This window comes from Leptidea sinapis, chromosome 44, assembly GCF_905404315.1.
Source record: "Leptidea sinapis chromosome 44, ilLepSina1.1, whole genome shotgun sequence".
Classification (NCBI taxonomy): Eukaryota; Metazoa; Arthropoda; class Insecta; order Lepidoptera; family Pieridae; genus Leptidea; species Leptidea sinapis.
In genome coordinates, this window is record NC_066308.1 from 319,189 (window position 1) to 334,419 (window position 15,231).

A 15,231-nucleotide genomic window follows, 5' to 3' on the forward strand; every position below is an offset into this window, starting at 1 on the left:
GCCCTACTCACGACCATAAAAATTTGTGTGCCGCAAGCCAGCCGCGAAAAAAATTTGACAGTAAATTGCTCGGTAAGCGAATCTGGTTTTATTTACCAAGTGAAGCCGCTTACCGGCACGCTGCCGCCATTTTGGCGTATTAGCCGCTGGACGGTACAGAGTCACGTACATAAACGCTGTTATATTAAAGGATATTGCAAAATAATTTCAGAGGAATTTTTTCCATAGCTTTTATGGGAAAATTATACCCAAAGAGTTGCTTTATCAATATCTTTAGGAATTATTCTTGGAGTTGACTTAAATAGCCCTTGCTGATTATCTTTAATGTTCAATATTCGCAACCAAGTGTCTATAATTATACCATCCATATAGCAAACTCCCGCCATTTTACCCACGTTCATTGCGGCATGAAACAAGCACTTAGTTCGAAACATTCGGCTAATCCGTTTCTTACATAAACGTGAAAACACGCATAGAAAAAGGCAGTTACTATAAAACTTTGTATACATAGTTTACATTTATAGTTTCAAAAACATAGTTTCTTTATAATATGTATAGATATTGTCACGAGAGTGGGTCAGGGATTGGAAATTAATACATAGCTTAAACGAACGAGCCTTTATTTGTGTTCACTTCCACGAACTTGTATTTCGCCGGTCTGCCGCTGTTCTTCTTCAGATGGCGGTGCCTTTAGCAGACCATACCGCACCGAATACTCATTCTCTTCTATCTTCTCCTCACTAAATCACTTTTCATACTTATCACTACTTCTTCTTCTCTTCCTTCTTTTCTTCTTCACTTTCGAGTCTGAACTAGAACTGCTGTAGGCCAGGCTTACTGCGGCTTTTATACCTCCAGGTCTGTACTATTTTCAAAATGATTCCCTTCCATCTTTAAATACACTAGTAAGGGTAAGTGTGTGTAGTAAACACTTTTCCGCTGAGCTACGAGTATTATTCAAGAATTAGTTCAACATTCAACGCTGGTCAGGAAGCTATACCACTATGGCATGAAATTAACTGCGCTCGATCTTCCGACTTCATATTTAAACAATAGAATTCAGAGGGTCGACGTGAATGGCAGAAGATCTCCTGGGACTCCTCTCAGTGTGGGGGTGCCACAAGGGTCTATTCTTGGACCGTTCCTCTTCCTTATCTATATAAATGATCTTCCTAATCTTATAGCGAAAAAACATAAGGTAGTATTGTTTGCGGATGACACTTCACTGATTTTCAAAGTGAAAAGAAACCAAGCTATATATGACGAAGTGAACGATATTTTATCTGACATCGTGTACTGGTTTAGCGCTAATAACCTATTGTTAAATAGCAAGAAAACTAAATACATTAAATTTACCGTACCAAATGTCAAGAATGTAAATGCAAATGTTTTGTTAAACGGAGAGGTGATAGAACCGGTTGAATCTGCTATATTTCTTGGCATAACTCTAGATTCCAATTTCAATGGGGCCCCCATATTGAAGGATTGGCGAACAGACTCAGTTCTGCAGCATACGCGGTGAAAAAGATTAGACAATTAACTGACAGAGTTACTTTAGTTATTTCCATAGTATTATGTCCTATGGTATATCGCTATGGGGCAACGCTGGCGATATTAATACAATATTTGTGCTGCAGAAGAGGGCTATTCGCGCTATTTATAACCTAGGTCCTAGAGAATCATTGAGAGCAAAATTCAAAGAAATTAACATCTTGACTGTTGCTTCTCAATATATTCTTGATAATGTAATGTATGTTCATAGGCACATAAGTGAATTTGCCAGAAACTGTCATAACCATAATGTTTATCACCAGGAACAGACATAAACTGATGATGCCTACTACTCGGCTAAGTCGAGTAAGTAAGTCTTTTGTGGGGTGATGTATATGCTTTTACACCAAGATCCCAGAAAATGTTCAAAACAAAAGTATTACGTTATTCAAAAGAATTGTTAAAAAACGTTTGTGTGGTAAAGGTTACTATAACATAAATGACTTTCTTAATGATACCACAGATTGGGAATGGAGCGACCGCCCTCAGGCTATTAAATAATAAGTTTAATTGTACAATGTTACTTTGTAAATGTTACTTTAATTGTAAAACATATTTTTGATGGAAAAAAAAAACCCGCTGAGTTTGTTGCGCCCATTCTTCTCAGGCCTGAGGCATTCATTTTGGAATGGGTGGTAGATTTTTTGACTTTCAATAAGTGATTTCACATCCTATTTTGAATAAAAATATTTGAATTTGAATTTGAATTTTTGAAGGAGCTGTCGAAATTATCAATGCCTTGAAGTTTGACAACTCTCGCCATCTACGTCGAAGCGTTGCTACGCGACATTAAGATACATAAAAATCGATGCATTGTGTTTGTTACCTGTGGCCTCCAAAGCGGTTGGACCTAATGCAGATGAAAGTTTTAGGCTCGATCGGATATATAATTAAACGTACACTGGTGTACTTTAGAAGTAAAACTTCTTTATATTCGTTGTGATTTGAAACTCGATGAAACGAAAAAGCGAGACGACAGAGGCGCCGTTGCCAGCAACAATTTATAATACTTTTTATTTTGGCTGCCACACCAAAATAATATTTCAACAATATGGATATCCTATCCGAGATTCTCGAGGATGCAGGTAACGAATTTGGGATGATTTTTGAAATCCAAGATGGCCGCCGCCCATAATTATGAATTCAACAATATTGCTATGATCATCATTAAGAGATCATAAAACTTTAATAATAGGCACCTAACTACTCTCGTAAACGAAGTGATGGGCAGAAGGTAGCGATATATAATTTTTATCTTGAAATTTTTTCATGAGAAAAAGTGGCGAGACACGCAATTGTACTCACGATTCTTGAAAATCAAGCAATTGCACTCATCACTGAGACATTCACTAGCTGTAGCATCCTTTAAACTTAAACATAATAATGTTTGCGGCAGAAAAAGGCTCCGTGATAGCCGGCATACTGTGTAACTTATGACATGGGTCATCCTGCCACTACAAGCAGCGCCCGTTCACTAGTTAATGCATGGAGCAGCCATCACCTCCCTCGACCATATCATAACAATAGTTTTTAAAAATTAATTAGAAATATAGTATTATGGTTTATATTTATGTTTTCCTCGATCACAACTTATTGGAAATAAAACAGATTCAACCGCCTTTGTATCAAATCTTGAATGTTTTGAATGGTTCAAGCCCATCGCGTGCAGGGTTGCATGAGCTACTTCTGCTGGCATCATACACCTCGGCGTTATGAGTGTGAGCTAAAACAATTATATCATATTAAAACCTGAAGATATATTGAATAATACAACTGTAAATACTACATGAAGGCATTAAAGGCAGTCATCTTCTCAAAATTTATTCTTATAGAATTCTCTTCGATGTCTCTCAAGTACTATCGAGTATCGATTCGGAAACAAAAGGTGGTCTCGGAGAGAAGAAGCGGCGCAAGGACCTCTCCCAACATTATTTTTTGCGCTCTTTTAAATAAAATATACAATTAAACTGTACTGTCATTTTTTTGCTATAAAATAATCATAATCACTAGATTATGATTATTGGACTAACAAGGCTGACCGATTACTTAGATATTTAGCTGTGGAGTAGAAGTATTTACGATAGAGTCATTTTTTAATATTTTTTTTAAATTAAAATTTTTTTTTTTATAGTTAATACCTGAACAGTGTTTGGGGCTTTATTATAAATGTGTATACATTAACCCTTAAAGCTATTACGTATGTTATGAAGCCTTTTAGAATTAGTTACGAGCTAACCCTTATTTTAGTGTTATAATAATAAAATCACCATTAAGAGCAAAATGTGTGGATGTTTACCTTACCTACACGTACCTATCTTTTCAAATAGTGAAATTTCAGATGGATGCCTTCTGGTTTCCTTCACAATGTACATGAAAATTTACGATATCCGATAAAATCGAACGAATTTTTATGGCCAATTTTTAATACCACGTCGTGATGCTTTCATAAGTGAATCGCTGAAAGATGTTTATTTTACACGTTGCATCAGATTTAAGACATCGCTCTCACCCTTCTTCCGTAAGCCATTGTGAAGTATTCAAGGCAACAACTTTCCAAAGCATCTGAGTAACTAAAGAAAAGATACGTAAAGTTTATTATTCTTGATACCTCCATCGGGTCTCGTTCGATAAACCTGAGACATGACCGCTCTTGGATATGGTCTAAGCCTTTTCTCACAACGCTAATAAGACGTCTTGGACCTGCAGTGAACAAAATATACACTAAGCAATTTCTGCTTTGAAAGTAGGTACTATCAGAGCGCTTTTGCACTACGTCCGATCAGTGTCCGATCTGTACCCGTGAAAATACGGTCCGGAGTAGTAGAACTTTTTCTATGGTAGTTTACACACTAGAACCGGCTTCCGTCATGCTATTTCTTTCTGTTAATCGATAACCTCCGTTTCGGAGAAGATTATTGACGGACTGAAGTGGCCATACTATTATTTGTATGAACGCTCGCGCACTGCATCCGAACCGAATCCAAGATTCCGAGCTGCGTGCACAGAGGCAGTGAGGTGGTGATTGTAAAAAGCTCATTTTAAACCCACTTAGAGAGGATGCACTAGCAGATAGCATTGCCCAAAGTTTACGCCGATTGAAAGGACTCTTGATCAACGACGTGAATGCCTGCTGTTGCTCCGCGTAAAATGCCGTATGCCAAAAAGTTGCCCCTGAATTGTTTGAACTTGGATCAGAGACCGGACTAGTGCGTAAGTAATATCCGAATTCAATCACTTTATAGTTCGTCTGTAAGTCCCTTAAGTACGTTATTTTATTCTTAGGAACGACTTCAAATTATAATCCTATTTAAGGTTTAAATCAAACAAATCGAAAGACCGTCCCATTACATTACTACCCACAAGAAGTCTGGCCACATGTTCAGTAAAATATAAATCCTGGTTTATCTTTTTATGATGCAATGTAATCTTAATAAAACTTAATATATTATTACGTCTTTATTCATTGAAGTTCACAAAATAATTATTAGAAATTACTACGGCCGAATCTTCACGATGTTTCTTTGGAAAAATTCCTGTCCTTTATATGGACGATAAGCACCAAGCTTCAGATCTTTTGTGATGATACACGAAAAAGTCCTTGCGGCAAGCTTCATTTCTTGCGATACATTTTTTATTTCCTTAGAGAAAATAATCAAATTATTAATTTCTTAATACAATCAATTACTGGCCTACCTACAAGATTAGGGCATACTCCCTTAAAGGCCAACATAACATCTCTTGACCCCTGGTGTTACGGACGTCCATATTATACAGTTGCCTCATCAGTCCCTATCACGTGGAGCTCTTGCCAGTTTGGCCCTTCTTATATAAAAAAGTATATCCGCGTATTCTGACTTGTATAGCTTGAAGGCGGTTGCTCCGTCCCCAATCTGTGGTATCCTATGATGATGCTATCATAGCGTAGGTTAAGACAGTAATTTATATTATGCAATAGTAACCTTTACCACACAAACATTTATAACATTTATTTTGAATATCTTTTGTGTTCAACAAAATGTCGTTTTGTGTTGAATATTTTCTGGTATAAAGTTGTAATAGCACATACATCGCTTAAAAAAGACTCACTAACTCGACCTAACCGAGTAGTAGGCATAACCAATATATGTTTGTTCCTGTTAATATTACGATTTTTTGTAGCTTCATTGTTCATTGTTTCTAGCTAATTATCTAATATTTAAAATGTTTATATTGTAAAAAAAATCTCTCAATTATTCTTTTGGACCTAGGTTATAAATAACACAAATGGCTCCATACCTATGTTGTCGTTTAATATTAACCTCGAAAAAATGTGTAAATTGACGGGAAATGATTGAAATTTCTAACATAATAAACGCATTTCAAATTTGAATTTACAAAATATAATATGAGCATGAAGTTTTGTAAAAACCTTATATTGTGTAAGTACTTTTAATAATATTTATGGCGAATACTCCAATATTCTTGATCTTAAAAGTATTTTTATTGTTATTATTATTTAATCTAGTAGCGACCCGGCCCGACCACGTATAGGTGTAATTTAGAAGAAAAAGGGTGTTTTGTAGCTGACTTTTCGTTACATATTAATAAGATTTGTTTGGCTACAATAGCTCCATATATAAGCCCACAACGTTGAATATCTGTATTTATCCAAAGTGTCTAAAGTATTTATTACAATTATATACTGTAAATATAAAATATAATTTATATTTGATAACGATGAATACTAGTTAATAGCAGCGCAAGAAAGACATTTTTATAACAAAGTTTTACTGAAAAAAGCCAATTAAATGAAAGACGATTAAGAAGAACTACAATTCTCAGATCACTAGGATCTTTAACATATATTTTACAATTTTATTTTTTCTTCTTAAAAACTTCAGTCTTATTGTGTGATGTATAAAACTATTGTATAAAATTATCTAACTTATTGTGAAAACTTTTTAGGGGGAGTTATCATATACAACAATACAGTCAGACATTGAATAGTTTATTTGGTTTACACTATGTGAGAAATACACAGAACCCTCCGTGAAACATTCTAATCGCGCGAAATATATCTTATAAATAAAATAATTACTTACTTAATGAAAAATAATTAAAGGTAAATGGTATAATTCCGTCACTCCAGGGACTCGGCCAATTATTTGGTAAATGAACATTGTACCCTAAAATGTTTAAAAAATATAAATCCTTTTAAGGTACCATTGTTAAATATTATTAAATATTTTTATTAAGTTAATTTATTGTAATTACCATTGCTGTTACCACACAAAGTTAAAACTACGAGAAAGAAAATAAGAAAACTTTTAGATATATTGGTATATATCTTTGTGTGTTTGTGTATTGAGTGGTCTCAATGAACATCGAACAACGATAAGAGCAATACATGGGTATTCAGTTAATGAGAAAAGTTATTAAGGCAATGTGTTTTCAAATCAGGATGTAAATCTCATTTTACGATAATTACAAACATACGTTATACCACAATATGGTGTTGATAAGTTGAACCATAGAATTTTATAGTTTTTGGTAAAGTTTTCTGGTAGAAAAAATTGTTGTTTTGCTTTCATATTATATTATTAGTACTGCAGTAGTCGCGCCCGTTTTTTACTTGAGTTCACGCGTAGTACTACTATGGTAGGCCATTTTAAAATGGAGATAACTTGTTTATTCCTTTTTTTATGAAAATTAGGGACGAAAAGAGCAGGATGTTCAGCTGGTGGAAATTGATACGTTAACCATTACAATGCAGTGACGCTCAGAATTCTTGAAACACCCAAAAATTCTGAGCGGCACTACAATTACGCCCGCCACCATGAGACATAAGATATTAAGTCTAATTTGCCCAGTAATTTCACTAGCTGCATCGCTCTTCAGACCGAAACATAATAATGTTTTACACATTATTGCTTCACGGCAGAAATAGACGCCATTGTGGTACCCAAAAACTAGCCTGCATCCTGTGCAAAGGATCCTCTCACTGGTAAAACTTCCTTCTTATTTGATTGAAACAACAAATGGGATGGAAAATGTCTTATTATTCTTCATTAAAAACACACTTATAAAGTAAATTATAAATAAATTATTGCATATTATCTGAATATTGTTTTTTTTAAAGAATAATAACACCGTTTGAAAATACTCAATCTGATCACGTAGGTTCTGAGGAACCTTAATATTAAGATGTTAAGCCAATTATAATATAAAAAGTGCGCTAAAAGTTTTACCAACACTAATGATACTCGTTAAAGAAACTTACAATTCTTTTCTGTCTGTTAAAACACTGCATAGTTTTTGCTGGCAAGGAAGGAAGTTAATAAATCCATTTGTAATTTGAGTAAAAGCCAGGCTCTTGTAATTTAAGAAAAAAACGATTATAACTGTTTGGGAAAAAATTAATGAATGCAATTATATTTTAAATAATTCGTCATAATTACCACTTTCACGCGATACTTGTAGTATACTTTACCAGTGGGAGGCTCCTTTCACAGGATGCCGGCTAGACTATGGGTACCACACCGGCGCCTATTTCTGCCGTGAAACAGTAATGTGTAAGCATTACTGTGTTTCGGTCTGAAGGGCGCCGTAGCTAGTGAAATTACTGCGCAAATGAGACTTGACATCTTATGTATCAGGGTGATGAGCGCAGTTCTAGTGTCGCTCAGAATTTTTGGGTAAATAATACTCATATACTATACATATGCTTATATTGTTATGATTATTTGACATTCTAATTAGTACCAACATTCAGTAATGATTATATTAATACAATTATTTGTAACCTGGTAATATTATATTATTTTATTATATTTACTATATTTTTAGTAATTGTAATATTATATAAACACATGCAATATCTTAGTGATGTCACTTAATTATGAAGTTCGTACTTTCATATTATTAAGTTGGTAGTGTGGTAACTGTTACGAATTGCTCTCAGCCATTAGGCACTTCTTGCTAGTGCAGTCGAAAGTGGTGGACGTGCGTTCTACTGGTCACCCGACTGCCCTAGTGTTATATATCATTTAGTATTACTATGTAAATACATATAGATATATTCAAGTGGATCGTAGAAGTGTTTTATTATAATATTATGTTTGGACTTCATTTTTTAAATCAATTATCGTATAAAGCAAATACATAGTAAAAATTGCATGTATTATTATAACTGAAAAGAAAAAATAAGCAATTGTGTGGTTTTATGAAACCAGGATTCGAGTTTCACTCGTTTCCTTTAACAAAAAACCCTGTTAATATCAGCAAAATAACCGGAAAAAAAAACAAATTTATATAATATTATATTACAATTTACTTATTCATAAAATAAATATATAATTTAATGAAAGCCTTTGTCAGGTGTGGGCTTATTGTACTTGAAATTGCATTCGCAAATTTTGAAATTGTTGTGGTTATTTAGTACCAACACAAATTCACCAGAGCCTTCCTTTAAACAGGATGCCGACTAGATTATGGGTACTACAACTGCGCCTATTTCTGCCGTGAAGCAGTAGTGTGTAAACAGAAAAGTGTTTCGGTTTGAAGGGCGCCGTAGCTAGTGAAATTACTGGGCAAATGAGAATTACGTTACTCGAACGGTTGGCTGAATTGGAAATAGGAACGCGAGAGGTTCGAGTCCCGCATCTTTCATAAAATTTTGATTTCAGTTTATGCCATTAAATTATGAAATTGTAGATACTAAGTCATAACGATTGTGATTATGGTACCCACTATAGTAGACTAGGATCGATAATTTTTGACACAAAAAAAAATTACAGTAGAATGAAACCCATTGGTAAAGGACGAGAATATAACAAAAATTAAGGGAAAAATAAATTACGGGCGATCTGAGGTCGGGAAGTGGAAAAGGGGGGGTGTTTTAGGGTATATATATTTTTTTAACACCATCAGAAAGTAGATATTTCAACAAACAAAAAGCCCCCAAACTTATTGAAAAAAGCTGATATTTTGACATCAGAATTTTCGAATGAAAATTAGGGTGCTTTTGTGATGTTAAAATAAGGCGAAAAAATAAATATTTTAAATCAAATAAATTACAGTGTGTTTGGGACATAATAAGGTAAGTTTTCACCAAATTTCGTAGAAAAAAATTTTTTTTTGAAAAAGATATAAATAAAAAACCAAAAACTTGTTTTTTTTTGGTTTTTCACCTAAATTTTGAGGTAATGTGAAAAAAGTGTAATTACAAAAGTTGTAGATCTCTTCATTACCTACAACTTTGCCTATCAACTTTTTGCCATAGGACTTGTAGTTTTGCCGGCAATCGAGATAAACAATTTTTTTCCCTAAAAAACCCCCCGCCCGTATTTTATTTTTCCCTTAATTTTTGTTATATTCTCGTCCTTTTCCAATGGGTTTCATCCTACTACTATTTTGTTTCACTTTTTATCATTTTCAAAGGCTTCGGCACTGGTCTATAGTTAGATAGGTGCTGGCAATAATCTTGTAATTTCTTTGACAGCTTATAGAACCATACCATACCATAGAAAGCGTTACCGTCTGAAATCTTCCTTTAACAAAAGAAAGATTTTAATCGTAATAGTACAACTACGAAATGAAACTACAATACAATGACATTATTTAGTAGAAATTAGCAGATCCGTTAATAATACTTATATAGTTTAAGCGTTATAAATATTACTTATAACATCATTTCAATATACCAACGTATGTACTGGGGGAATTATCGATTGTTTTGTAAGAACAAGTTATTTAGTGTTTGTGCTATAATATTAATAATTGTTATATAATTGGTGCCAAGAAAAGAAACATGATTAATGAGGCAAGTTCTGTGATCCAATCGTCGGAAATGCATCGCTTCAATTAGAATTGACTTTTCTTGCCCAAAAAATAACTCCTATAATAATATTAAAATATAATAAATACTTGTGTTAGTATATTTTTATAAATGATAAACCTAAGTTGGAATATTATAATAAAGTACATAAATATGATAATCTAGCACATCATTAGTAATGTGCTCCATTTGAATTTACATTTATTCGAGACATGTGGTGATATACAAGTTAAGTCATATTTTGTTTAAATTTTCTTTTTTATAACTTACTAACCATATTGCTATACATATATAGTGGAGATCCATAGGAGAAACAAAGTTACCGAGCCCGAATAATTGTGACACTGAAGTGGCAGTGGGCAGGGCACATAGTTCGACGGACAGATGGCCGTTGGGGCAGTAAAGTCCTCGATTGGCGACCACGTACCGGAAGACGTAGTGTTAGTAGGCCCCCCACAAGATGGACCGACGATCTGGTCAAGATCGCCGGAATACGTTGCATGAGGGCAGCGCAAGACCGATCGTCGTGGATATCTTTTGGGGAGGCCTTTGTCCAGCATTGGACGTCTTCCGGCTGATGATGATGATGATAGCTATTAATTTATGATAATAACACCTTTACTAAAAAGCTAAAGTTCATAAAATCAAATAAGTTTATGACCACAAAAAACTCTTCGTAGAGTTCTTAGAAGCCTCGCATTAAAAAGCATTAAGAGAATCCATTCATTAAGCGAGGCGAAGTGAGATAGTCTCTACTTTATTAGAAAAATTCACTGCGATTCCGGAACACTGCACGTTATTTTACGTCTTTTGAAATTAAACAAATCAAACTACCAAAAGTGCCTCTACCGCGGTGAATCTTCTGTACTTCATTCAAGAAAGTGAAATATTATTGCACTAAAGCTCGTATAATTACTGGTCAAATTGGACTTAACATCTTATGTCTCATGGTAACGAGCGCAATTATTTAAGCGCCGCAAATTTTTGTTTTTTTCAAGAATACTGAGCGGGACTGCATTGTAATGGGCAGGGCGTATCAATTACCGTCATATGAACGTCCTGCTCGTCTCGTCCCTTATTTTCATAAAAAAAGCGTATATAGTAGAATCAAACATTTGTGAATAAGTGTTCCGGCTAATCCTTGGAATGATTGGACCATTTTCCAAGATTTTTATTCGAAAATAACTCATAAATGTGTGTGTAGTAGTAGTAAACAAAATTCATCTGCTATGATCAGTTTGGTGAATATTTAATAATGACATATAATATTCATAACTTGGGCATAATGACATTGTTATTAATTACCCTAGCCCTAGTGACCTAGCGTGTCCATATTATATGAATAGACCACAAATTAAAGCTTAAGCATTGCTGCGAACTTTAGTTTAAAGTTAATAAGGTTTAGTTCGTTTGTAATGCTCCTTGGCTATTTATTGGCTATTACGTAATTGTAATCTAGTCCCAAGTAGTCTGACCTTTTAGATAATCTGCAGTTGGGTAGTACGATTTAGAGCAGATTCTTTTTTCAAAATATTTGAAGATAACAATTAAACCTCGGATGACACTAATTTATTACAATGATAACATTTACGAGGATTATTGTTATTTAGTATTTTTTGGAGCCTACTACATCTACTAATGAGCAGTTATCTAAAAAAATAATTAACTATTTTGATATTATTCACCGCTCACTTTTAATTTCCATCGTGGCGCAATAAATCACGGAGTGCCAAGGTCGCTTCCCTCCTCCCAGCGGCGACCAAGCGACCTGAAATACACGTGACATTGAAACCGCTGTATGAACCGGTGGCTTCACAATTTATTAATTTTTTAAGAACTTGTCTTAGCGGTACGTCACTCATCTCAATTGTGAAGTATTTCGGGCGAAATATCAGCGCTGCTGAACAAGTGCAGAACAATAAAATGCTGAGTCAACCTTTTCACTAGAACAATTATAATTATTAAATTATGATTTACTACTGCAATATACCTCAGTATTGCACAGTGGGTTATGGAATGTAAAATATTTATAATATAAGGACCGAAAATATTCACAAACAAGCCTTCTGCTTCTAAGGGTGGAATTCAGGGAAACAGATAATCGTCGATTTTAAAACCGACCAATTATGACATTGGTAAAACATGGAGCATTTTATTTCTGCTCACAGTCACCTTTCAAACAGTAGTTATTAACCTGAGGGTTTGATCAAGTCTTATTATATCACCAAATAAGAAATTAAGCCCTTAAAATTATATGATGTTTAATCATATAACATTTTGATTTTGTACAATATTATAATAATATACGATATAAAATTGAAAAAGACCGTACTACAATGATTTTCATTCGAGAAGTTCTCTCTATTTAACTTGCTCATGTTAATTATTATATTTAACTAATAATCTGCCCAGAACCAATAAAATTACGATTGAATGACAGTCAGATTAACAATGACAGAAATATTTTAAATACATTATGTGCCTCTACTGCAGTGAATCTTCTGTTTTTATTCAAGTAAGTGAAATATTATTGCACTATATCTGTATATAGATGAATATCATATTATTCTTAGTCTGGTCATAAATACTGTTACAATTAAAAATAAACAAAATATTTCATTTGAATTTCAAATCTATCATTTTTATATGATACATCTGTGGTCGATACATACAGTAACACGTACACTATACCAACATACATTTACACAACACATAACTGTTATTACTATCTATTTACTATTTATTATTATCTATAATATATATTGTCTTACACTACAATAACTACAATATTAATATTCACACTTAACTATATTAATTAAAACACACTTATACACAAACATACAGATTAATATTAACAATAATCCCACATAAAATATTCAGTATTGTGCAGTGGAAATCCACCACTTGTAACCGGTGAATATTGCGCCTGCGCAGAACGAATATCGTTCAACGACCCGCGCCCGCGCCGGTACAGCAGTCGTGTCTTGATCATTCTCCGCGAAGCCCGTGTCGCTTGTCTATAAGATTTACCTACTTTGCAACTGTCGTGTCGTAATATCTGTACCTCTAATTACTGTGTTTTCTCCTTCTTTCTATATTGTAATGGTTTAACTTCATGTTTATCAGTCTACTTAATGTGTGTGTGAATTGTTAAAGTATATTAAACTGTCATAGTGTTAGAATTGAATTAGTTTTATTAAATCGCCATCAATACCACCATATCACTACTGATAGCCACTCAACGACCATGACTGGTGACCCCTGAAGAACACAAGTATACCAGATAATCCAGGTACCACTTTGAGTGATAGCAGTGAATCTGTAACAGATGTTGGTTCGCGTAAGGACGACAACGTGACAACGCGACGAACTCGACGAGTGCGCGTTTCCACTGAGCGTGAAAATAAAGGAATGCAGATTATAAAAATTAAAGTTCCCCCGTTTTCATCCGAGGATCCGGAATTATGGTTTGCACTTCTAGAAGGTCAGTTTCTAAGCCACTTTATTACTGATGACGTCACAAAATTTTATAATGTGACAAATAATTTAGACGTGCAGTTTGCAAAACATGTGAAGGATGTAATTATTAACCCTCCACCTAACAATAAGTACGACAAGATTAAGACAGAGCTTATTAAGCGCTTATCCGCTTCGCACGAGAAAAAGGTTAAGCAATTGTTGACGCACGAGGAGCTCGGTGATAGAAAACCTTCACAATTTCTGCGACATTTGCAAGACTTGGCTGGCCCTTCTGCACCTGATGACTTTCTCAAATCCATTTGGTCCAACCGACTCCCGCACAATATCCAAACAGTACTGGCGTCACAACAAACCCAATCTCTGGAGCAGCTGGCAGACCTGACAGACCGTATCCATGAGCTCACGTCACCATGTAACGTCGCCGCTGCTTCCTCAAGCAGGGCATATACATCGAACCAGTCAGATGAGATTGCGGAGTTAAAGAAGATGGTTCAGCACCTGACTCTTAAGCTGGAAGAGCACACTAAGACTTCTTGCTATTCTATGGACCGCTCGAGACCACGTGACCGTCGCCGCTCATCATCGCGACACCAGAACCGGTCAGAATCCAGCAATCGCAAGTTCCCTGTGTGCTGGTACCATAGCAAGTTCGGAGCACAGGCGCATGCGACTACAACAAGGCGGGAAACGCCGCCGGCAGTCGGTAGTGGCGACAAACGACTGTCCATCTTATAAGGGTCGCCTCTTCATCACCGACCGCAGTATGAATGTCCAGTTTTTGGTGGACACCGGCAGTGGTCTTTGTGTCTACCCTCTCTCTGCGCTTCGTGAACGTCGAGCCAAAAGTAACTTCGAGCTCACCGCGGCCAACGGGTCTGTTATAGATACATTTGGTTTTATTGAGCTCAACTTAAATCTAGGCTTACGGCGCAATTTTCCATGGAGATTAATTGTAGCTAATATAACCAAGCCAATTATAGGCGTTGATTTTCTTGGTTTTTATAATTTAATAGTAGATTGCTGACATCAACGCTTACTAGACAATACTACAACCTTGTCAGCAAATGCTTGTATTGCTAATAATAATGTGTTTTCTGTTAAAGTTCCAACAGGCGACACGCGCTTTCACGCTATTTTGAGTAAGTATCCGGAAATCACACGTCCCGCAGGTACGCCTGCGTCTCCAAAGCACAATACGGTACACCACATTAGGACCACACCCGGCCCTCCTGTTTCATGTACCCCTCGCAGACTGGCACCGGATAAACTTAAAATCTCCAAGCAGGAGTTTGAACTCATGCTTAGCAATGGTACAGCGCGTCCCTCTGATAGTCCCTGGTCTTCTCCCTTACACCTTGCACCCAAAAAGGAAAACGGCTGGCGAC

General features: G+C 35.3%; 1 protein-coding gene across 1 annotated transcript; it reads right to left on the reverse strand.

The window, feature by feature from the left end:
• Window positions 1–3,106: 3,106 nt before the first annotated feature.
• Window positions 3,107–8,447, reverse strand: LOC126977191 (uncharacterized). Its single transcript, XM_050825906.1, has 5 exons — window positions 8,442–8,447; window positions 6,805–6,877; window positions 6,633–6,716; window positions 4,061–4,251; window positions 3,107–3,274 (listed from the first exon to the last, which is right to left on the reverse strand). Exons 1-5 carry the CDS (start codon window positions 8,445–8,447, stop codon window positions 3,107–3,109), a joined length of 522 nt encoding a protein of 173 aa, XP_050681863.1.
• Window positions 8,448–15,231: the final 6,784 nt, after the last annotated feature.